A 22,376-nucleotide genomic window follows, 5' to 3' on the forward strand; every position below is an offset into this window, starting at 1 on the left:
TCATCTCGTGCTGACTGTGGCATCAAGCAATGTTTTGCATGTGTGAATGCGCAGTCACAGGAGAAGATTGATTGATTGATTGATTGATTGATTGATTGATTGATTGATTTGTGCTATGCTTTATCCCCTGATATCATTTCAAACGTATTTTTAAGCAGAGACAATTAACACATTGTTTAGGTATGCGTTCATTTAATTAATTTATGTAACACTTAACGCTGAAACAGGTTTCTAAGCGGTTTGCCATTATTGTTTATGGTTATTTATAAATTTATGTACTGCTTAATGCCAAAAAAAATAGGCTTCTGAGTGGATTGCAAAGCATGAAATCCCTGCTCCTCACACGTTGAAACATACCTTGTTAAAATACCACCATAAAATAATTCTGCTACAATATTTAAATAAAAGCATAACCCATAATCAAAAAGGGCAATAAAACAATCCCATTAAAACAGCACGGCGATTGAAACAGGAGGCCTGGGTCGGGAGATCAAGGGACTGCCTGTGCAAACAGGTGCGATTTCAAAAGCCGACAGCATGCCAATGCAGATGCCGCCTCTCGTATTTCATTCAGCTGCGGGCTTTCATCTTGTCTGACCAAAGCCCTCTTCAGGCATTTCTCTCCACACTTCTTCTTGTGCTCTTAAGTGCGCTGCCGGGGCATGTGGTGCTCCCAGCGTTGCCCAACTGAGGAGGGCATATGCCAAGCAGGGAACTATGGGGTGTGGCAGGCCCTTAGGTAACCTGGTCCCTAGTTATTCAGGGCTTGTAAGTGCTAAGAGTAAAGCTTTGAATTGCGCCCAGTAACATATCAGCAGCCAGTAAAGCGGCTCCTTGGCAGGGGTGGTATCTATGGCATTGACAGACTGTGCCAGTCAACAACCCAGCTGCTAAAATCTGCACCCGCCGCAGCTTCCGAGTGAAACCCGACCGAATAATGAGCAGGCCTTCCGCTGCCCCAAATGGTGGGGAGGACCAGGAGACGAAGGGCTTGTGGCTGCATCATAAGCCAGAGGGCTGAAAGAATGAGCTCAGGAGGAAACCTCGCCATCCCCAGGGAACCCATGCCAGGGGGGCGTGAATCAGTGGAGAAGGAACACCAAGACCCCAGCATCCTGCTTTGGAACTGTTAGAGGGATTACAAATCAGTGGGCAAGACAATAACTTTATTGTCCCTAAAGAAAAAAACAGACACAGGAAACTCCACCCAGGTACAACTAAATCCAGCGCCACCCAGTGACTGAGCTGTATAATGACACCATTCTAATTTTTTTAAATTAAATTTCTATGCAGCCCTTCATCCGAGGATCACAGGGGGGCTCACAGTATAAAAACACAAAATCACAAATAAAACCATACCCTCCATACTGTCCACACACAAACACACCCTCTCCTCTTTTCAGAGGCTCCAGGCAAAGACTTCCTCCATTGGGAATGTTCACCATGAAATTGGTTGGGGAGAGAGGGGGTAACTGTTCCTCCTCGCCCCTGGTTTCACCTCTTTCCACCACTACAACAGTCCCCTGGGTAATTTAATGCTAGTTTTAATTTCCCACAGGTCCCGTGGTCAAGGGTCCTGCAGCATCCTTCTGAGAAACTAAGCTTCTGAGAAACTAAGCTTTGGCTGCCTGTGATTGGGGTGACAGGCAAAAGGGGACTGCTTTATTTCAGCCCAGCTCCTGTCTGTCAGGCTTCAGGAAATCCGATCTCTCCCATGGTGGGCAACCAAGAATTAGATAAACAAGAAGAGTTCTTACCAAGTCTTTTATTCAATATTAACAGAAAGGGGCTTTGAAAAGTGCCTCTCTTGCAGTAATGGTTTTGCTCTGAGTAAAGCTCCACCCCTTCTGTGTCTCCTATTATATGTCATCCCTACGTATATAGAGCCAGTGTGGTGTAGTGGTTAAGAGCAGTAGACTTGTAATCTGGTGAACCGGGTTCGATTCCCCACTCCTCCACATGCAGCTGCTGGGTGACCTTGGGCCAGTCACACTTCTCTGAAGTCTCTCAGCCCCACTCACCTCACAGAGTGTTTGTTGTGGGGGGTGGAAGGGAAAGGAGATTGTTAGCTGCTTTGAGACTCCTTTGGGTAGTGATAAAGCGGGATATCAAATCCAAACCCTTCTTTTTCTTCTCTTCTTCTACGGTGGCTGATCTGTGCCTTCTGCCTTTGAGCTTTCTCTTCTCCTACTCTCAATGCCCGCCAGGTCCTGGGAGAGGGGGGATCTGGTATACTTTCTAAAGACACTGTCAGCTGTCTCTCCTGCTGCTGCTCCTCTCCCAATATTTCCCAGCTTCCCCCCTCTGCAGCCTCTGAGCTATGACCGTCTGCAAACAACTGCTGTAAATCTATGTTGTCTCTCTCTTCTCCGGGAAGTGCCCGGGGGGGACGGGGACGGACTCCACCATTCCTCCTCAGTCCCGTCCCTCACACTGTCAGGCCCAAAGGACCCCTGTGGCAGCCTCGACGCCCTCTTCCGCTCGACAACTTGCACACCTCTCAGCCACTGAAAACAATTCTAACGTGCATCCTGTCTGGTGTCTTCTTCTTTGCAGGAGAACGAGGAGTGGATCTTGGTGGGCCGGGTCATTGACCGCGTCTGCTTCCTCTTCATGGCCTCCATCTTCATTTGTGGGACGCTGGGTGTCTTCCTGATGGCGCAGTTCAACCAGGCTCCTGCAGAGCCCTTCCCAGGGGACCCCAAGCTGTACCTCCCCTAAGAATGAGGTCTATCTAGGGGTGGCGGCAGCAGTGGCAGCAGCGGCGGCAACCCCTCAACGGCCACGTTTTAGCGCCGTCTCTCAACTGAAACCTCTGTGCTTGGTGGACTTCTATGCTGGGGGCCAATTATGTCCCATAGGAATGCAAGAAGACTCCATATCCATTGGTCCATCTATCTCAATATGGTCTACACTGGCAGGCAGCAGCTCTCCAGGGTTTCAGGAAGGAGACTCCTCCAATCCTACCTTTGAAAGGGGATCTTCTGCATGCAAACCATGCAGAGGTTTCTTTATCACTGAGCTACAGCCTTCCCTCAAACCCACAAAGCCTTCTTCTTTAAGTTAGTGTCTGCTAATGTGTTCTAGCAGATGGGGACACCGGGACTGCCTGTTTTGGTGGGTTACAGGGTTGCCCCTCAGTGCCTTCCCAGGTGCCTCAGCCAACAGCTGAAGCTAAGAGAGGCAGACAGTAGCTGTCCCCTCCCTGTGAAAAGCTGCAGCCTTAAAGGTAGTCCATTGCCTGGGGCTGGTCCATTAATCAGATATTTGACTGCATTCAGGCAGCACTTCATTCCTCTCCCCCAACATTTACTTACCTGATAATTTCTGCGTTTTATGTGCTCTTTCACACGACATCAAAGCTACTTCTGGAAACCTAGTGAAAACTGTAGCCCTCATTTCCGTGTCCATTGCTTTTGGAAGCAACCAGTTCGCAACTCCTTTGTGGCTGTTTCTAAAAGCAATCAACACGGAAATGAATATCAGGGGAGTTTTGCATTGCCATTTTTTCCCGGACTTCGTGGAGGGAATTTGGGGCAGGGATCTGGCAGAGCGTTCCCTCCTGGTGTTTGCATGAATGGATTGCACACGTAAAGAGCGGCAAGGTCTCCAATGGCAGCTGCAAGCGGAATTGAGCGGTGGCACCAAATGTCCAAAGGCTGCAGTTCCACAAGGCAATGTGAAAGGAATGTGAGAAACTTGTGCAGATGCCCAGTGGAATTGCCAGCAGGAAAATAAACAGGATGGACCCCCCCACACACACACATCTGAAGGTGGCCTTTGTCTCCCAGCAAGGGCTGGGGCTAGGAAATAGAGCAGGGGCCAGGAACCTCAGGGCCTGGGGCCAAAAGTAGCTTCTCTGTCTGGACCTCAGGAGCCTCCTCACAACAACAACACCCCTCTCCCCAGGCCACACCAGTGGCAGACCTTGGTGCCTCAAATTTCAGAGATGCCCTGTGCAACACCAGAACCCATCACCTCCACACCTCTCATCTTCTGTTGGATGTCATTGTTGGGGCACCTGCTGCCCCCCCCCCCGAAACTCTATGCCATGTGAGACAAAATAATAATAATAATAATGTCAGAGCTGGCTCTAGGTCCCAGCTCACAGAGGACCAACGCTAGCCGGTAGTAATGTACAAAAGTCTTTATTGAAGTACAGCTTCCATTTTCAAGCCGGAGCGCCCCAGCTCTACGTCTAGGGTTTAGATCGGCGAAGCTCCATCTGAATCTCCGCCCCCTGTACACCAGTTTAAGATTCTAGCCTTACTCCACCTCTTCCGTCTCTCCTTTCTCCTCTGGGTCCTGCTACCCCCTGGGGTCCCTTCCTTCCTGGACTCTTCCGACGCAGACGTTGACCCCCCTGACTCCTCCTGCTCTTTTCGGCGGGCTTTGGGACCTGGCTCCCTATCCGGGCTGTCAACTGTGCCGCCCTCCTGTACATTTGAACTTGGCGCGCGCGCCCAGCCTTCAACCTTCCTCTCGACCGTTTCCTCGCTCCCCGATGGAGGCGTGGCCAATCCTGCCTCATGTCCTCCCGCTGGCAGTGCGCCGCCTGATCCCGATGCCTGGGACTCCTCCCCCCTACTGCACTCTGGTGTGGACGCTGGTCCTGATTTCCAACTGCTGCTCTCTGAGTCCCCTCTGGCCCCTTCTTCCTGGGGTGTCCCCCTAGGCACCCCCCTTGCCCTGACCATGGGAGCCCCTTTCTGTGAATCTTCCGATTCGCTGGAAAGACTCAGAGACCTCGGACCGCTGTCATCGCTAACATTTCCTTCGGACTCCTCCCCCTCGCTCTCTATTTCCTCCCTTTCCTGTGCCTCTGCTCCTGAACCCCTGACAATAATAATAATAATAATTTATTTATTTATTTATTTATTTGGAGAGCCAGTGTGGTGTAGTGGTTAAGAGCGGTAGTCTCGTAATCTGGTGAATGGGGTTCGCTTCCCCGTCCTCCACATACAGCTGCTGGGTGACCTTGGGCTAGTCACACTTCTTTGAAGTCTCTCAGCCCCACTCACCTCACAGAGTGTTTGTTGTGGGGGAGGAAGGGAAAGGAGAATGTTAGCCGCTTTGAGACTCCTGAAGGGGAGTGAAAGGTGGGATATCAAATCCAAACTCTTCTTCTTCTTCTTCTTCTTATACGCCGCCCATCTGACTGGGCCTCCCCAGCCACTCTGGGCGGCTTCCAACCAAATATCAGAAACAATACAGCATCAGACATTAAAAACTTCCCTAAACAGAGCCGCCTTCAGGTGTCTTTTAAAAGTAAGATAGTTTTTTATTGCCTTGACATTTGCTGGGAGGGCATTCCACAGGGTAGGCGCCACCACCAAGGAGGCCCTCTGCCTGGTTCCCTGTAACCTCACTTCTCGCAGGGAGGGAACCGCCAGAAGGCCCTCGGAGCTGGATCTCAGTGTCCGGGCTGGATGATGGGGATGGAGATGCTCCTTCAGGTATACAGGACAAAGGCCGTTTAGGGCTTTAAAGGTCAGCACCAACACTTTGAATTGTGCTCAGAAACGTAATGGGATCCATTGAATCCTTTAGGATTATATGGTCTCGGCGGCCACTCCCAGTCACCAGTCTAGCTGCCGCATTCAGGATTAATTGCAGTTTTTGAGTCACCTTCAAAGGTAGCCCCACGTAGAGCACATGGCAGTAGTCCAAGCAGGAGATAACTAGAGCATGCACCACTCTGGCGAGGCAGTCTGTGGGCAGGGAGGGTCTCAGCCTGCGTACCAGATGGAGCTGGTAAACAGCTGCCCTGGACCCAGAATTAGCCTGTGTCTCCGTGGACAGCTGTGAATCCAAAATCAGTTTCATGTCCCTAGGTCCAGCTTTACTTCAAATGCTCTGTGTTTCTTTCTGGCCTGGGATGTGTCCTTAATCCAGATGCGATAAGAACATAAGGCGAGGCCTGCTATAGGAGCAAGGAGGGGCTGTGGTTCTTGGGCAGAGCACACTCTTGGACAGACCAAGGCCCGCAGCCCTGGCTTCTTTGTCCTCTGCATAGCAGCGTCGCAGCCCAGAGCGCTGTTTGCAGAGGCAGGAGAGACAAATTGCAGTGCCGCTTGCTCCTTCAGTCCCCAGCTCCTGCTCATCTCCAGTCCATAGTGAAAGACGATTAGCCATCTCTCAAACTCTGCTCCAGTCCAATGAGAGGCCTCCTCCTTTTATCCCCACACCCTGCAGCTAACGCAACTTCCCTCGCTTGGGCCCAAAGCTTATTTTCCCCGTTGCTCTATCTCGCTCCTGCAGCCCCCGACTGGCGCTCCTCAGACACGGCCATTTGGACAGGTTGGCGTTTCTGCTGTCAGAACAAGGCCCCGAGGCCAGAGCAGCTCTGTTTCCCGCTGCCCCCGTGCCGCTATATTGTGCTGGCCCCTCTCCAGGCCTTGTCAAAACAGCCGTCTCAGAGGCCCTCTCTGCGGATAACTCTTCCGAGGACCTGCCAAATCGCCTGCCTGCCGCTCCCCGGAGCTGTGGCAGGTGCAACAGGCCAGCAGCGGTAATGACAGCGAGCGAACGAGTGGCAAAGAGAAGGGTTTAGATAAAGTCCCTGTCATTAATCCAGACTGATCGTGGGATTTGCTGCTCCCGCGTTCTTGAAAGGTGGGCTGCTGTTGTTTCCTGAGAGGGAAAGAGCGTTTAGAAACTGACAGTCTCTCTCTCTCTCTCTCTCTCTCTCTCTCTCTCTCTCTCTCCAGTCCGCTTAAACTTTAGCGGAGTTCGCTGCATTTGCAGGAGTCCCTGCAACTCTATGATTCTATGAAATCACAGAACTCGCAGAGGGCAAGAAGGTGTTGTAGCCATGGGGGCTTCAGGACACGGGCAATACAGCAGTGGCAACTGGTGACCACTGAGGCTGGCGAGGTGGCTACTGGTAGGCGGAGTCTGCTGGGGTAGGCGGAGCCCTAGATCTTAGGAGGAGGAGCCAACCAATCAAGGTTTTCCCTCCACCTTCCTTTTCAAAGACAGCGAGGGGAAGAAATTCAGATCAGTACACATTTAAAGACTCATCTATCGGTTTTGTTGCCAAACAGTGTGGGAATAATAATAATAATAATAATAATAATTTATTTATATGCTGCCCATCTAACTGGGTGGCTCCCAGGAAACGAAAGCATCAAACACTGTAAAGCACCAAACGTTAAAAACTTCCCTGTGCAGCATTATACAAAGCAATCCGAAATGCACACTAATTGAATTTTGCAGTGCTTACAAAGATGCATATTATTACGAAGGTTGTGCACCCTGAATCTCGGTCGTGCGGGAGCAAAATTCCAGGGGGTTCCAGGAGCTCACCCAGGGTTGTGTTTCCGTTGGGAAGTTGAGGCACAGCAGAGGCTAGTGTCTTTAAGAAATATGGTTTATTTTACACATATTCACACCTAAAACCTTCAGTGCAGGAGGCCCAGAACATTATGCCCCAAGAGTGTCTCTCATTGCCCCCCTCAGAGCTTCAGGACGCTTGAGTCCAATGCAGTGGTCAGTCATGGCCCCCAGTCTCCCTGTGCAGCCTCTTCCAGCCAGCGCTGCACGGCATCTCCCCAGAGCCTCCTTCTTGTTCCCAGAAACCTTCGTTATAATGTCATGAGAGAGGAAAAAAAGCATCTCTCCGCCCACTTTCTACACACCATGCATAAATTTATACACCTCTAATATGTCTCCTCTCACCTTTTCTCTAAATGGAAGAGGCCTAATTTCTGTTACCTTTCCTCACCCTTTCCTGCGCTATTTTTTGAGGTACATCCTGTGTTGTCAACATGGCTGGGAGCTAGACTAGAGGACCTCTGGGTTCCCCTCCCAACACGGTGGTTCTAGGGTTTGCTAAGGATTGGGACAAGATAAAGAGAACGGGGCCTAGGAAGCAGGGAGCAATAGAATCCATGGAATATGTGAGCATTCAGCACCCCCACAAATAATAACTCCCCACCATCACTGACAAGCTGGAAGGTGTTCAGAGGAGGGTGAGCAAGATGACCAAGGGTTTGGAAACCAAGCCTGATGAGGAACGGTTGAAGGAGTCATTTATATTTAGCCTGGAGAAGCTTATATGGGAGCCATCTTCAAGTATCTCAAGGGCTGTCACATGGAAAATGGAGCAAGCTTGTTTTCTCCTGCTCGGGAGGGTAGGACTTGAACCAATGACTTCAAGTTACAAGAAAGGAGATTCCAATTAAACATTAGGTGCGTCTCCACCCCCATTGTTCTGCCCGGACACTGAGGTCCAGTGCTGAGGGCCTTCTGGCGGTTCCCTCGCTGTGAGAAGCAAAGCTACAGAGAACCAGGCAGAGGGCCTTCTCGGTAGTGGCACCCACCCTGTGGAATGCCCTCCCACCAGATGTCAAAGAGAAGAACAACAAAGAGAAGAAGCTTTAATGTTTAATAGGTTATTGTATTTTAATATTCTGTTGGAAGCCGCCCAGATGGGTGGGGTATAAATAATAAATTGTTGCTGTTGTTGTTGTTGTTATAAGAACTTTCTGGCTCAAAGAACTGTCTGACAGTGGCATGGACTGCCTTGTAAGGTGGTGGACTCTCCTTCATTTGTGGTTTTTAAAGAGAGGTTGGGTGGCCACCTGCCAGGGAGGCTTTAGCTGAGATCCCTGCATTTCAGAGGGTTGGACTAGATGACCCACAGGGTCCCTTCCAGCTCTACAATTCTATGATCTCCCTGCCGGGGCGGACTTTGGTAATCTTTCATAATACGGCGCCCTGTGCGAGGCCAAAATGTGGTGCCTCAAAACAGATCTTCTGAGTTATGGATCTTCCCGATTTTGAGTACCCTTGGCACACTAGCCTGTGTGGTGGAACCGCCCACACTGCCCAAATCCGGTGCTGTCCCTACCTCTGGAAAGTTTCCTTTTGCCGTTCACGCCCTCTGCTAGCTGACCTCCTCATCTGATGTATATGCCCTTCTGTGCTCCAGCGACGCCATTGTCCCCGCACAACAGGGCAGATCCGGGTAGTTGGCATGGGAACACTAGGAGGAATGGGGATGGAGATTAGAGGCTGGGTTTGCTGGAGGTGACAGTCTCTGTCCTAGGCTGGGCCAACCGTCTATGTTTCTTCTTTCCTTCTGCCTCCTCCTCCCTGGTCCGGGGCTGTTGCTTCCAGAGCCCCACATCTCCTCGAGATGTCTGTGATAAACTCCCAGCCTTCCCCCTTTGGACACCTGACACGTGAGAGACACATTGAATCCGTGGCCAAGCCACTGAAGTGGGGCGATGCCCCAGAGCTCCTGGCTGGGGAGGCATCTCAAGGCTGCACCAGTGACGTCTTGGCTACGGGGTCAGATTCAACACGGCTTCAGAGGCACCCCCTGCAGGTAGTCAACACATGGGGCCTCAAGGGGTACAACTGCAGCACAGAGGCTTGGATGTGTTATGAAACAGCGCCCTCCAGAACAAAGTGCCAGGGTGCCCTGGATTCACCTCTGGTGCCACCAGCCTACGGAGGGGGTCAAGAAGGAGAGCTGGGTCCCTCGCGGCACCGAGAGGCCTGCACTCATCCTGGGCTGCAGTTACTAGCCGGGGCCCAAGAGCTCTGCATCACCTCCAAGGCTGAGCGCCACGGTAAGAACCCGTTCTGATGCCCAAGGAGACTCGAGCAGGGGGTGGGGGATTTGAAGCCCAGGGGGTGGGGCAAGTGGCCCTCCCAGCCACACTATCTGGCCCTCGGGTGTCTCTCCTGGTCGCACACCTTCCAAAAGCCACACCCCTTACTGTCTCAGTGCTTTCAACTGCCTGAGATAGAATAATAGGGTAAAGCTAAAGGGTCTTTGAAATGTAGTCTTGCTTGCTTGCTTGCCTAGATGAAGATAGGTGTGTGTGTTTGTGTAGAAACCTATGGTTTGTGTGTGGCTGGAATGTATCCTTCTGTACAAAGGCAAAAGCCACGCCCATTGCTCCACCTACTTTTGCCTCTGGCCCCGCCCACTGCAGGCATGTGGCCCCCAGAGAGGAAATATGGACCTCAGATTGAAAAACTCAACCCTCGCCTAGAGTTAACGGTCACTGCCTGATAGGATGGCTTCCCTGTTTAAGCATTCCTTTATAGCATAGGGTTACCAGATGTCCCCGGTTCCCGGGGACAGTCCCCAGATTTGCAAATCTGTCCCTGGGAAATGTGGCAGCAGCAGCCTCAGCAGCCTGGTAGCGCAGTTGGCTCTGGCTGGCTTCAGGAGCTGCTTGCTGCCGTGACGACTGCCATTTTCCCTGCACCACAGCAGTGAGCAGTGAGCAACTCCTGAAGCCAGCCAGAGCCAACTGCACTACCAGGCTGGCCCCTCCTGGGCAACGGCTGCCCGCCCGTGACTCCCGAGCCTCCCCTGATCTGTCAAAACAAAGGGGGAAGGGGGCAGGAGATCGGGGAAGGCTCAGGAGTTGCGGGCGGGCGGCGTGCCGTTGCCCAGATTTTAAATAAACTCTGCGCATTTATGTTTCACAGGGTGCGAAAGAAGGGCTTTGCACCTTTATACAACATGCATGTGTGCCTGGGCCCAGGGTCTTTTGCCTCACCATCCCCACTACTGACTCCCTGTTGCTACTCAGCTTCAAAATGGGGGGGGGGGAGGTGTCCCCGGATTCATTGAAAAAAATCTGGTAACTGTATTATAGCAGGGATGCCAAAGGGAAATGACTAGGGTGGGGTGTTGTCTTCCTCCGTCGGCAAATGCTCTGGGGGTGATCCCACACGTCAGAAGGACATTTGTCCTGCAAAGCCTAGGATGACCTTGGCCCTGAAAATGACTGACTTTCGACAATAACAGACTGGCATTACCAGCTACAAGAATTTGCTGAAATGGTGCAGTTAACAAATACCCTGAGAGGCAATTCAAAACAAAAATATATGGAAACGTGGGATAGATATAAACCATATGTTCAAAAATACAGTAAAGGTTCGCTATCCATGCTAGCATTTGATTGACGTTGGAGTGAGACTGAGCTGAGGAATAAGACTAAGAGCACATATTGATATAGGAATGTATTAGATAATATGTAAAGAAATATGCAATAATAAGAGTACATTCATTTGTAAAAAAAAAGGAATATACAACGGGAAAGACAGGAAGTCTAGTGTGTTGGTATGTACAGTGGTACCTCAGGTTACATACGCTTCAGGTTACATACGTTTCAGGTTACACACTCTGCTAACCTAGAAATCGTACCTCGGGTTAAGAACTTTGCTTCAGGATGAGAACAGAAATCATGCTCCGGCGGCGCAGTGGCAGCAGGAGGCCCCATTAGCTAAAGTGGTGCTTCAGTTTAAGAACTGTTTCAGATTAAGAATGGACCTCTGGAACAAATTAAGTACGTAACCAGAGGTACCACTGTATATGATTTTGGGGGGGAATTTTGTTTTTGTTTTTTCTCTTTGTTCTTTCATTTTTTTGTTTCATTTTCTTTCTAGGTATATAAAATGTGTATATAATTTTTGTATACCTGTTGGAAATTATAGTAAGTCCTGTAATGTAATATGACAATGTTTACCGATGTAATATAAGAATGTTAACAAATAAATAAAATGCAAATTTGAAAAAAAGAAAAAGAAGAAAATGAAGATGACTGACTTCTCCTGTGCAGCAGGAGGGGTCAGAGCCCCCAGAAAGCCTGGCAAGGACCCAGAACTGCTGATTAATGTTTTCTAACGCATTGTGTGAGCACGAGAACGTGAGCAAGAACCTGGCTGCGGAATCAGGACAAAGGTCCATTTAGTCCGGTATTCCCGCCCAGTCTGTAACCCTGGAGAACTGCTGCCAGTCAGTGTAGGAAGTACTGAGTTAGATGGACCAATGGTCTGTCTCAGCCTAAGGCGGCTTCACGGTGTCTTTGTGCCCCTTCTTGCTGCAGGACTTGTCAGCAGCTCCCAAAGAAGCAGCTACGTCATCAGAGGTGCAGCGGGCGAAAGGGGACTCCTGCTGTTGGCCACTGAAGGTTAAGTACAGACTCTGAATTTCTGGGAGTTCCCACATCAGAAAGAGACAGAGAGGAGGTGCAGCCCCAAGGCAAAGCAGCAGCAACAGCAGTAGTAATAGTAATGATAGCAGTATAGAATCATAGACTTGCAGAGTTGGAAGGGACCTTGAGGGTCATCTAGTCCAACCCCCCTGCAATGCAGGAATCTCAAATAAGCATGCTTGACAGGTGGCCATCCAACCTCTGCTTAAAAACCTCCAAGGAAGGAAAACCCACCAGCTCTTGGGAGAGTCTGTTCCACTGTCAAACAGCTCTTACCGTCAGAAAGTTCTTCCTGAGTTTGAGTCGGAATCTTCTTCCTTGTAACTCGAAGCCATTTTTTTCAGGCAGGAGAAAACAGTAGTCGCAATAACAAATAATAATAATTTGCTTCAGTCCTAGTATCATTCTGTTTATTGCCTGTGTCCATTTTGCAAGAGTTCATTCATAAATCCATTCCTCCACCCCCCTTTCTGTATTAATCAGTGGTTTATTTATTTTTTAAACAACCCTGCAAAAAATTATACTTAAATACCGGTAATGTTATGCCAAAATACAGACAACAGCCACTACAGTTCCGGTATGTAATATTTTTATTGATTGTGTTAAAAAGTGCAAACATAACAAAGAAGAGAAGGAGAGAGAGAGAGAGAGAGAGAGAGAGAGAGAGAGAGAGAGAGAATATAAACTATAAGCATCACAGCCCGGAAGGACATAAGTACAAAATTGCAGTGCAGGTCCACATAAAGTATCTGTTCATACAAATATTCCCTTTACAAATAACAAAGATATGTAAAAGTAAATAAGGAGATGAAATAGATTGGATAATTATAATTATATGCAAGAAAAGAGGGTAAAATTTGGAAAGCAGGGTGGGAGGGGGGAGGGGGGAGTCCGAGGGCTTTATATAATCCCAGTATTGTATACATGGAAAATGTTTGGAGTGTATGGAAATAATGTTAACATAAAACTGCAAATAAAAAATTTAAAAAGCAAAGAAACAAAGATATGTAAAAGTATTCTCCACCCATGAGTCCCATCATTACTGAGAATAAAGCATTGCTAAACATCTTGCGAATCTTCGTACTTTGGTCCATTTACCATATTTATTTTTCCTGATTTGAACTATAAAATGGTGGTTTTCTTGAGTCAAAATGAGAGTACCCTGAAACATTTTTTTTTTTTAAAGCACTGGAATAAAGGTTCTGTAAAGTCTTCGGCGAGCCAGATGTTTGCACGTAGGGGTGCCCCTGAGAGTTCGTGTGTCTCGATATTCATATAAGAAATCGGTACAATTCTGGTAGCAGCAGCAGTAGAGCCATCAGCTGAAAAGGCAACCAGCCTCTTGTGCCAACACATAGCAGTCCCTGCGGAACAGCACCCCCTTTGGGGCAGGAGGGGAATAGGTTCCGTGCCTGTGCCTTGACCGTGCATCTCTCTCCTTCCCTCTAAGAATGCAACAACTGCTGCTTTCACCTGTGTGGCCCTGCCCGCCCCTGCCACCTTTGCCTCCAAGATCAGGAAGGCCATGTCGTCCTGTGGTTCTGCAGACCTTTCCGCCTGGGCCTCGGCTGCCTACGTTGCTGCCAGATGGAGATGGTGGCTTTCACCAGCGATAACCAGCTTATCGGCACCGTGCGCCAGAGGTGTGTGTGTGTGTGCAGCCAGTTCACACAAGGGCGGTGGGAGGGTTCAGAGGTGAGCGGTTGTCCGTGCCATTGGAACATGCATGAGATGCCGAAATATTCTCGGCTGCTACATACCCCGAACCTAACTTTTAAGGCATCCCTGTTGCCTGCTAGGAAACATAATCCATCATACACTTCTCTGATGGGATCTATCTGCCTACCAGTCCCTGGGATCGGTCTCTTGGTCACACTCGAATTCAGGATGGTGGGGAATGTTCTCCCACCATCCTTGATTACCGTCCCATCTGGATCAGGGTGAGTCCAACAATATCTGGCGGCTCTGCTCTGATTTGAAAATCTGGGGCCGCCCTTGGGCCTGATCCGGAAGCTCCAGCTGGTGCAAAACTGCAGCTGGACTGTTGATGGGGACAAACTATTCCAGCACATTAACCCGGAGTTCAAAAGCTTGCACTGGCTGCCCATACGCCAGCAGGCGAGATTCAAGGCCCTGGAAAACTGAGTTCCTGGATACTTCTGGGACCGCCTGATCTCTTATGTTCTTTATTGATCTCTGAGGTTTACGGGAGAGTCACTGTCAGGGGTCCCCCATGGCTCGGATAAGGAGATTTGCATTTGCTATTGTGGGTCCAATTTTGTGGACTTCCCTTCCAGTTGATTTCTGACAGTGTGCCAACTAGAATAAAATATTGTGGGGGCCCAGGTAAGCCCCGCCCGGATAATCAATCACATGATGCAATGCATACACACCATTTGAATGGGAATGCCCATCAGCTTTGTGGGGGTCCGGCCCCCTCAAATGTTTTATTATGCCTCCACGACCCCTAGGACTCCTATGCTGACAATACTCCTCCATTTTGAACTTCAGGCATCGCTGAAGACTATTCCAGCAGGCTTTTAACCGAATTCTAATTTTAATCATTCTAACTCTTTTATTGCACAGTGGAACCTTGGTTTTCGAATGTAATACATTCTGGAAGACCGTTCAACTTCCGAAACGTTCGAAAACCGAGGCGCAATGGGCAGTCAGCAAAATCCATTGAGAAAATAGAAAAACATGCAGCGGAAACTGTTTGACTTCTGAGGCACGTTTGAAAAGGGAAGCAATTATTTCAGGTTTTTGGCACTCGAAAACTGAAACGTTTGACTTCCAAGATGCTCGAAAACCGAGGTTCCACTGTAGTGGGTCTTAGAGACCACTGTAAATTATGCAGGATATAAATTATCAAAATATACCAATGAAATGAAATGTCTTGGGGTGTGGCTATGGAACTGAAAGGGTGGACCTTGTAGACAAGGCCAATCTCAGTTCCCCAGTTCTGCGTTATTGTCGACATTTGAACAAAGCAGTATGAACTGACCCCCTGTTGGAGGTGGGTGGGCTTCCTCTGTCCTGTTGGCTTGGAGATTTATCCCAATCCCCACCCAACAGCTGCTCCCCTCTACTGTCTCTGTGCCTCCCCCAAGACTCACCCGCTGATGTACTTAGGTGCTGCATCTTCTCCCATTTCCTGGAAGTCAGTGATGCCTGTGGTTTTGCCACCATGAAGATCTATGGCTCCTGCATTCCTAGACGGTGCTTCTCCGAACAGGAGTTCCAGGTACGGAAAGAGGTCGAGGGGTCCATGACAGGCGTCTCGGAAGGGGAAAGTAAGCTTTGCTTTGTCAGAGAGATGGAAATAATAATAATAATAATAATAATAATAATAATAATAATAATAATAATAGGCACTACAGAAATTCACCATGGGCCACAGGGTGCAGCTGAACCAGGTTCCACAATAAAGGATCCCATAATAAATTACACACACACACACATATATACAATAGTATTAATAGAGATTAATGATATGTACGTGTAAAAACAAGATTCAGCCATGCTGAACTTTATAAAGTAATTGCAGAAGACAATATTGAGTATGCCTTTCCAAATGTAGACGTTTGCTTTCATACATTTTTTAACGTTAATGGTCACAAATTGCTCAGCTGAGTGTTCGTTTTCTTAGCTATATTATATATTAAAAAGTATATTAAAAATCCCAGCAGAACAGCTGTGCCACAAAGCGGGCTGGATACTTATCTCTACTAAGCATAGAAGCAGATGTGTGACGTTAGATTAGTTTTAAGGATCAGGTCAAAGAACTTCGCAATTACAAAAAGTAGGAGAATTTTTTCCAGATACGAAGTATACAGACATAAACAATATCTTCCATCTTACTGCAGGTTTCGTTTTGTTTCAAAAAGTAGAAATTTATTGTACAGTTTATTATGGTTCATATCTTGAATTTGATATATATGGGGGCACCAGAATCCTTTCAGTGCTTATAAGGGTCTTAATCCGACCCTGAGAAGGCCCTTCCACCCTTCCAAGTCCCAGCGGTGATGTTGGAAATAACCCACCACATCAACCTTCGCCAACCCGGTGCCTGCCAGATGTTGTAGTCCAAAACATCTGGAGGGCACCAGGTTGGCGAAGGCTGCCTGAAAGCAAGGGCAGGGAACATTCCATTCGCTCTCATTATCTTCCCAACGACACTTCATCATCACCACAGCTCCGCTGACTTGATGTGATCATTCACCCATGGATGACAGAGTGTCACTTCAATTCAAGAGCCCTGTGATCTTGCCATGGGCTGTTGACGCCTTTCAAAGTTAGCTCCACATCCTTGACTTGCTCCTTCGATGAAAGCCCGGCTGGAGCACCCTTGTCTCAAGAAGGGAGAGCCCAGGGTGCTTGCTCACAATGACATCATTGTGGGGAGATGGTTTCCTGTAGGTCCGGCCCTACCGTTTGGCAAGGTCAGGCATCTGTCTCAGGCGGTACATAATGCGCAGTGGCACTGAGTTTTTGGAAGACAGAGCAGTCTTCCCAGAGCTTTGAAAGCTAGCCTGCTTCCATCAGGTGTGGAGGACTTTCTCCCACTACCGTTGCCGATGTGAGGGTCAGCAGCCATCTGAGGCATCTTGTTCTCTGCCTCAGGTAGCAAAGTGTCTTGGCTCCCAGCTCAGTGTGGCATTCAAATAAAGTTTCTCCCATGTTGATCATTGAGCATGACCTTTGCTCCTCCTCTCTCCAGGTCCTCTCCTCCACTGACAGCGTAGTAGCCACTATTTGGAAGAAGTGGCCGGGATTCAAGGAGGAACGTAACATGGATCACGAGTCCTTTGGAGTGGACTTGGGTAGGAGAATTCCCGTCCTCTTTTGGGTAGAGCACAAAACATTGCAACCTGATTGTCAGTTGAGACATCTACTTGCTGTCTAGCTGCTGTTGTTTAGTCGTTTAGTCGTGTCCGACTCTTCATGACCCCGTGGACCAGAGCACGCCCGGCACTCCTGTCTTCTGCTGTCTACCTATATTATGCTAAAGGGTAAAGGTAAAGGTACCCCTGCCCGTACGGGCCAGTCTTGACAGACTCTAGGGTTGTGCACCCATCTCACTCAAGAGGCCGGGGGCCAGCGCTGTCCGGAGACACTTCCGGATCACGTGGCCAGCGTGACATCGCTGCTCTGGCGAGCCAGAGCCGCACACGGAAACGCCATTTACCTTCCCGCTAGTAAGCGGTCCCTATTTATCTACTTGCACCCAGGAGTGCTTTCGAACTGCTAGGTTGGCAGGCGCTGGGAACGAGCGCACCCTGCCGCGGGGATTCGAAACGCCGACCTTTCGATCGGCAAGCCCTAGGCGCTGAGGCTTTTACCCACAGCACCACCCGCGTCCCGTCAATATTATGCTAATATTCTTTAAGAAATCAGAGTCCTTAGTTTAGCATTTGCAGAAGTGCTCAGGGTGCCTCTAAATTGTTGTTAGCATGCTAGAAGGGAGGAGAGGGGAGAGAAGAAGGGGGAACACTTCTTACCTCTGATGCACAAACACGTATCACAGAAACAAAACACTGGAGGGGACTTTGTAGGGCAGAGATGGGGTAAAGGTAAAGGGACCCCTGACCATTAGGTCCGGTCGTGGCAGTCTCTGGGGTTGTGGCGCTCATCTCGCTTTATTGGCCGAGGGAGCTGGCATACAGCTTCCGGGTCATGTGGCCAGCATGACTAAGCTGCTTCTGGCGAACCAGAGCAGAGCACGGAAATGCCGTTTACCTTCCTGCCGGAGCGGTACCTATTTATCTACTTGCACTTTGACGTGCTTTCAAACTGTTAGGTTGGCAGGAACAGGGACTTAGCAACGGGAGCTGACCCTATCGCGGGGATTCGAACCGCCGATCTGCAACCCTAGGGTCTGTGGTTTAACCCACAGCGCCACCCGCTGGGCATAATCAGGCAAGCCAGACCTCTCCATCTGGACTATGAGGCTGATTCAGGGAGGCTATGCCCACCTGCCCTACACGTGATATCCAACACCTGGGGGGAGGCAAGTGAGGGTGCGGCTTGTTCAAATGGACCTTGTGGGTGCTGATGATTAGCCGTGCCTGCAAAGCCTCCTTGTGCAGAGGATTTCCCCACCTCTCCTCTGGCCCTGTGTCCCTCATGCAATCCCCAGATCTACTGCAGATGTTTCTTTGGGGGGGGGACACACCCCACAACAAATTTAGGGGGTGTCCTTAGGCAAGGCATTTTTGCATGCCTGTTTCCACTAACATATGTGTTTTAATGCACGCTTTACGTCTTAATACGCAATGCTTGGCTGGAGAACTTCACTGCAAAATTCAGAGTAGTGCAAATGGCGGTGTTTCCGTTGGCATATTGATTCAGAAAGTGTTCACCTGTCGGATTCCCTCCCCTCTACATAGAAGTAAACCCCTTATTCAGTGGAGCTCAGTAGCAAGCAAGTGGGCAGTTTATGCCTGCTCCAGCTCTCCAGAGAGAACCCCCACATTCTGAGGTGCCCAGCCAATAGAACATGAGACTCTTATTCTCAGGGTTGTGGGTTCGAGCCCCAGGTTAGGCAAAGGATTCTTGCATTGCAGGAGGTTGGACTAGATGACTCTCAGGGTCCCTTACAACTCTGCAGTTTCTATGATTCAGCCACCTCAGAGTTTCCTGCCTCTGTGACAGATTTCTCCTGTTATCCAAGCAGCAAAACTGACTCCAGCAAGTTCCTCTAGCTCAGCTCTTAGCTTTGAAGGATGTTGCTTTTCTCAGACTCTGATGGGTATTCCATTCCAATAGCAGGAGAGACATTCCCAGCTCTTATCCGTCAATCCTTTGATGCATGTCCACTCGCTCTTTGTCATCCAAATGCCTTTTGCTGGGCTTTGCGTGTTCTTCATTTATACTGCAGCACTCAGAAGCCAGCTTCGTGGAGCTCAGGGACACTTACTCCTCTTGGGCAAAGGACGGGAGAAATTCAATTTCGCTTGTGCTTGTAAGGGTGAACCGTCCTAATTCACACTTCCAGAAACAACACACGAGCTTCAACATCAAAACAGGGCTGCTTTTTGAAATGAACACTTGTCTGATTTTCACAACGAGTTCCTCTGGCCAAGTAATGCGTACCAAGACGCATAGGGTGTGCACAGAATGCATACGTTGGTGAAGATAACATTTAAAATGTGCTATATTGGGAGAAATGGCTATGCAAAATGTATATATTGGGGAAAATGGCATAGGAACGTATGTACATTAGGAGAGCTTTGCTGGTGGGGTTTAATGAGGACTTTATAAAATAACAAGGGACGCAGGTGGCGCTGTGGGTTAAACCACAGAGCCTAGGACTTGCCGATCAGAAGGTTGGCGGTTTGAATCCCCGCGACGGGATGAGCTCCCGTTCCTCAGTCCCTGCTCCTGCCAACCTAGCAGTTCGAAAGCACCTCAAAGTGCAATTAGATAAATAGGTACCACTCTGGCGGGAAGGTAAACGGCGTTTCTGTACACTGCTCTGGTTCGCCAGAAGCGGCTTAGTCATGCTGGCCACATGACCTGGAAACTGTATGCCAGCTCCCTTGGCCAGTAAAGTGAGATGAGCACTGCAACCCCAGAGTTGGTCACGACTGGACCTAATGGTCAGGGGTCCCTTTACCTTTACCTTATAAAATAACGGAGACTGATTTGGAAATCTGGCAAATGTAACTTAAGACTGGGGAACTGAGAAACTGAGAACTGGCCTTCGCTAGATAGGATTGCACCATTTGGCTGCAGGCTTTAACCTCCAAGGGAGAAGGTCGTCTGAGCTCTGGGTGATTTCCTTATGGGGGGAAAAACATGCACAGGAGTGACTGTGAAAGTGGCAGAAGAGAGCTCTGAATTTCTGCTAGACCGGGGGAAGGTGTGCAACTCTGGGAAAATGTAGAACCCTCCATATTGTCAGTCAGTATGGAAATGGGAGCGCTTGGTTCCTAGCCTTGCACTGATAAAGAGGAGTTGAGTAAGTGGGAACGGCATCTCTTGAACCCAACAAAACACAAATGCTGGAAGTTGGAAGAGAGGTTTCTCTTCCCAGCACTTAGAACCGACCCGTTCCCATCACAGCAAGACCAATTTCACACTTTGAAAACATTAGATCTAGCTCAATGCAGGCACTCTCTTCAAAAGAAAGGCGCTTTGTGCATGCTCAGAGATAACTTCTCCCTTTAACTTCACCCCAGTCTTGAAAAATACTCCCCCCCCCCCCCCCGCTTCTCAGGGGACAGGCTGTCTGTGCATGGTCAAAGCTATTATTTAGCATGAGGTGGGAGAGTACTGGAAAACAAAAGCTGGCCTTAGCAACCCCATCCCAGGAGTGAGCAGGGAAGTGTCCTTGGTTTGGCAATATTATGTCCTCTTGTGAATAATACCCCGTTCTCTTTCCGGCAGTTGCAGCAGACCTGAGCAATGAGGAGAGGGCTTTGCTCCTGGCTGCAGCATTCCTGCTGGTAAGTGGTGAAGCTGTGGATCGTTGCTGCTGTGTGTCCTCGGTGAGTCAGTATCCCAGCCAGGCAAAAACACTTGGGGGGGGGGGCAAAGCAGAGTCAGTGAGGACTGTGCCCCCCCCCCCAAGACTTCTGAGAGCCAGGTGGAGAAGACTAGAGGGCAGCATTTAGAGACCCAGGGACTGATTTAAGTGTGTTATGATACTGGCTCTTTCCCCAAATTTATTCCTTTAAACCCCTTTCCTAACAACAGGGTAGAGACTCCTGCACATCAGCCAAATATTGGCTATGAGTATGTATCTCCCCCGACCGGTCCTGCATGACAACAGGCTCATAGTGCCCTCTGCTGGCTGCCTTTTGCAGCCACAGATGGGCAATGATCACCTCCAAAAAAAAGGACTCATGAGTCAAGAACAGCTTGGCACTTTTTTGCACTGACTCGCTTTCCTTTCCCCCCTGAGAACTGGGCCCAAGCTGGTCACCCCTGCCCAATGAAATGTGCATGCCCATTTATGTTACTCTAGTTCATGCCTCTCCGTTTCTGACAAAACAGAAGATTGCAACCTCCTTTTTGTGTTTTGTTTCCCAGAACTTCATGTTCTTTGAAGTGAGCTGACGGGCGGCGCTAAGAGAAGACTGAAACTTTAGTGGCTCAACTCCGTTCTGCACCCAGAGAACCCCCAATTGTAACGTCTTGCCGTGTAGAAGTTCCCACAGTGCCTCCGACTAGGAAGGGGGTGCGAACTTTGTACTGAAATGCCTGCACCTTTCACAGCTGCCTGGGATCCAGGCATCCAACAGGAGAGGCTTCCCCTCCTATAGAGGTCAAGAGACAGAAGAGGAAGCCTCACCTACTAAAGGTCTGTGTGTCAGGCGGTTGTGAAAGGCCCAAGAGCCAGTGCAGAGAGAAAAAAGTTGGCAGCCCTGTCACAGAGGCACCCTGTTCCACTTTGGAGCGAGGGCATTCCTCACCCCACCTTCTCCTTATGCAGAGGATGGTCACGGAATCATAGAATTGTCAAGTTGGAAGGGAACCCAAGGATCATCTAGTCCAACCCCCTGCAACGTGGGAATCTTTTGCCCAAGGTGGGGCTCAAACCCACAACCCTGACATTTAGAGTCTTGTGCATCCCAGAAGGCGATCTGCAAGGTATTCTTTAGCTGCGATTCCTGGTTTGCAGGGGGCTGGAATAAATGACTCTTTGGGTCCCTTTCAATTCTGCAGTTCTATGACGATGCCTGTGGAGGCTGCTGGTTCATGAGAATGGGGCAGTGCCCAACGGACCTGTTTGCCCTCACTCGGCGCCAACTCCCCATTTACCTTGCTATTCAACCAGTCCAGGGAGTGGGGGCACTGCCTTTCTTCCCCTTAGACTCAGCACTGCCCTTGTAGAGTTCAGCAGGGAGGGAGGGAAGCAAGGGGACAAAACTGCAATGAGTTGGCTCTGCCTTTACTTGGCTTTGGCGCCACCTGCTGTTGGGCTCCCTGCCATCCATCCTACTAGCCTCAATGGGCAGCTTGAGCTGCCATTGCATTTGGCACCTTGGAATTTCGAGTATGAAAACAAGATTCCTTGCAGTGCCCAGGAAAGGTGGATAAAGAGCCATGAGGCCAGAATTCAGCATTTTGCAGTCCCCATGTTCTCAGGCTTCTGGCACCAAGGGTAACTACTGAACTTCCTTCTGGAGCTCCTTAGAAGCCATTTTGCAACATAAATGGCCTATAAGTTGTAATTAAAATAATGTTTAGCATGGTATCTGCTATTTGAGGATAGTTGGGTGGCTTTTAAAAACTTTTTCATGGTAGCTTTTGTTGCATAAAAGAATTTGTGCTGGATACTTGCTTCAGTCTTCAGCTTCTAGTGGGAGTTTTGTAGTTTTGAAAGATGCTTTATGTAACTTGTACATTGCCTAGAGAATCTTTATTAGGACGTGGCTAATAAATTTAAATGCACAGCATGTG

The 22,376-nt window shown here is 49.2% G+C and overlaps 2 protein-coding genes across 3 annotated transcripts in view; both read left to right on the top strand.

Annotated features, from left to right (window-relative positions):
- CHRNG (cholinergic receptor nicotinic gamma subunit) overlaps positions 1-7,662 on the top strand; it is a 29,568-nt gene extending 21,906 nt beyond the window's left edge. The window contains exons 12-13 of one of the 2 annotated variants that reach the window (XM_083442262.1): positions 2,557-3,815; positions 5,270-7,662. In XM_083442262.1, the coding sequence (XP_083298388.1) occupies positions 2,557-2,721 (165 nt within the window). In that variant the 3' untranslated portion in view covers positions 2,722-3,815; positions 5,270-7,662. Of the gene's footprint in view, positions 1-2,556; positions 3,816-5,269 lie in introns of those variants that run through there. The other variant, XM_083442263.1, reaches the window with a different exon arrangement.
- Positions 7,663-8,758: 1,096 nt separating this feature from the next.
- On the top strand, positions 8,759-21,212 carry LOC310678486 (phospholipid scramblase family member 5-like). The gene is made up of 7 exons (XM_083442490.1): positions 8,759-9,581; positions 11,859-11,942; positions 13,417-13,609; positions 15,099-15,210; positions 16,687-16,789; positions 20,358-20,416; positions 21,003-21,212. The coding sequence occupies exons 1-7, from the start codon at positions 9,143-9,145 to the stop codon at positions 21,027-21,029; spliced, it is 1,017 nt and encodes a 338-aa protein (XP_083298616.1). The 5' UTR covers positions 8,759-9,142; the 3' UTR covers positions 21,030-21,212.
- The last annotated feature ends 1,164 nt before the right edge of the window (positions 21,213-22,376 follow it).

This window comes from Podarcis tiliguerta (assembly GCF_965153285.1).
Source record: "Podarcis tiliguerta genome assembly, chromosome: 5".
NCBI classification, from domain to species: domain Eukaryota; kingdom Metazoa; phylum Chordata; class Lepidosauria; order Squamata; family Lacertidae; genus Podarcis; species Podarcis tiliguerta.

What these genes read in the sequence shown, in the direction of transcription:
- LOC310678486 (XM_083442490.1), top strand. Translation starts at nt 9,143, where the DNA reads ATGTCTGTGATAAACTCCCAGCCTTCCCCCTTTGGACACCTGACACGT. An exon ending in CTCCAAGGCTGAGCGCCACG is followed by an intron (nt 9,582 to 11,858) that starts GTAAGAACCCGT and finishes TTCTTGCTGCAG; the next exon opens with GACTTGTCAGCAGCTCCCAA. An exon ending in TGGCTGCAGCATTCCTGCTG is followed by an intron (nt 20,417 to 21,002) that starts GTAAGTGGTGAA and finishes TTTGTTTCCCAG; the next exon opens with AACTTCATGTTCTTTGAAGT.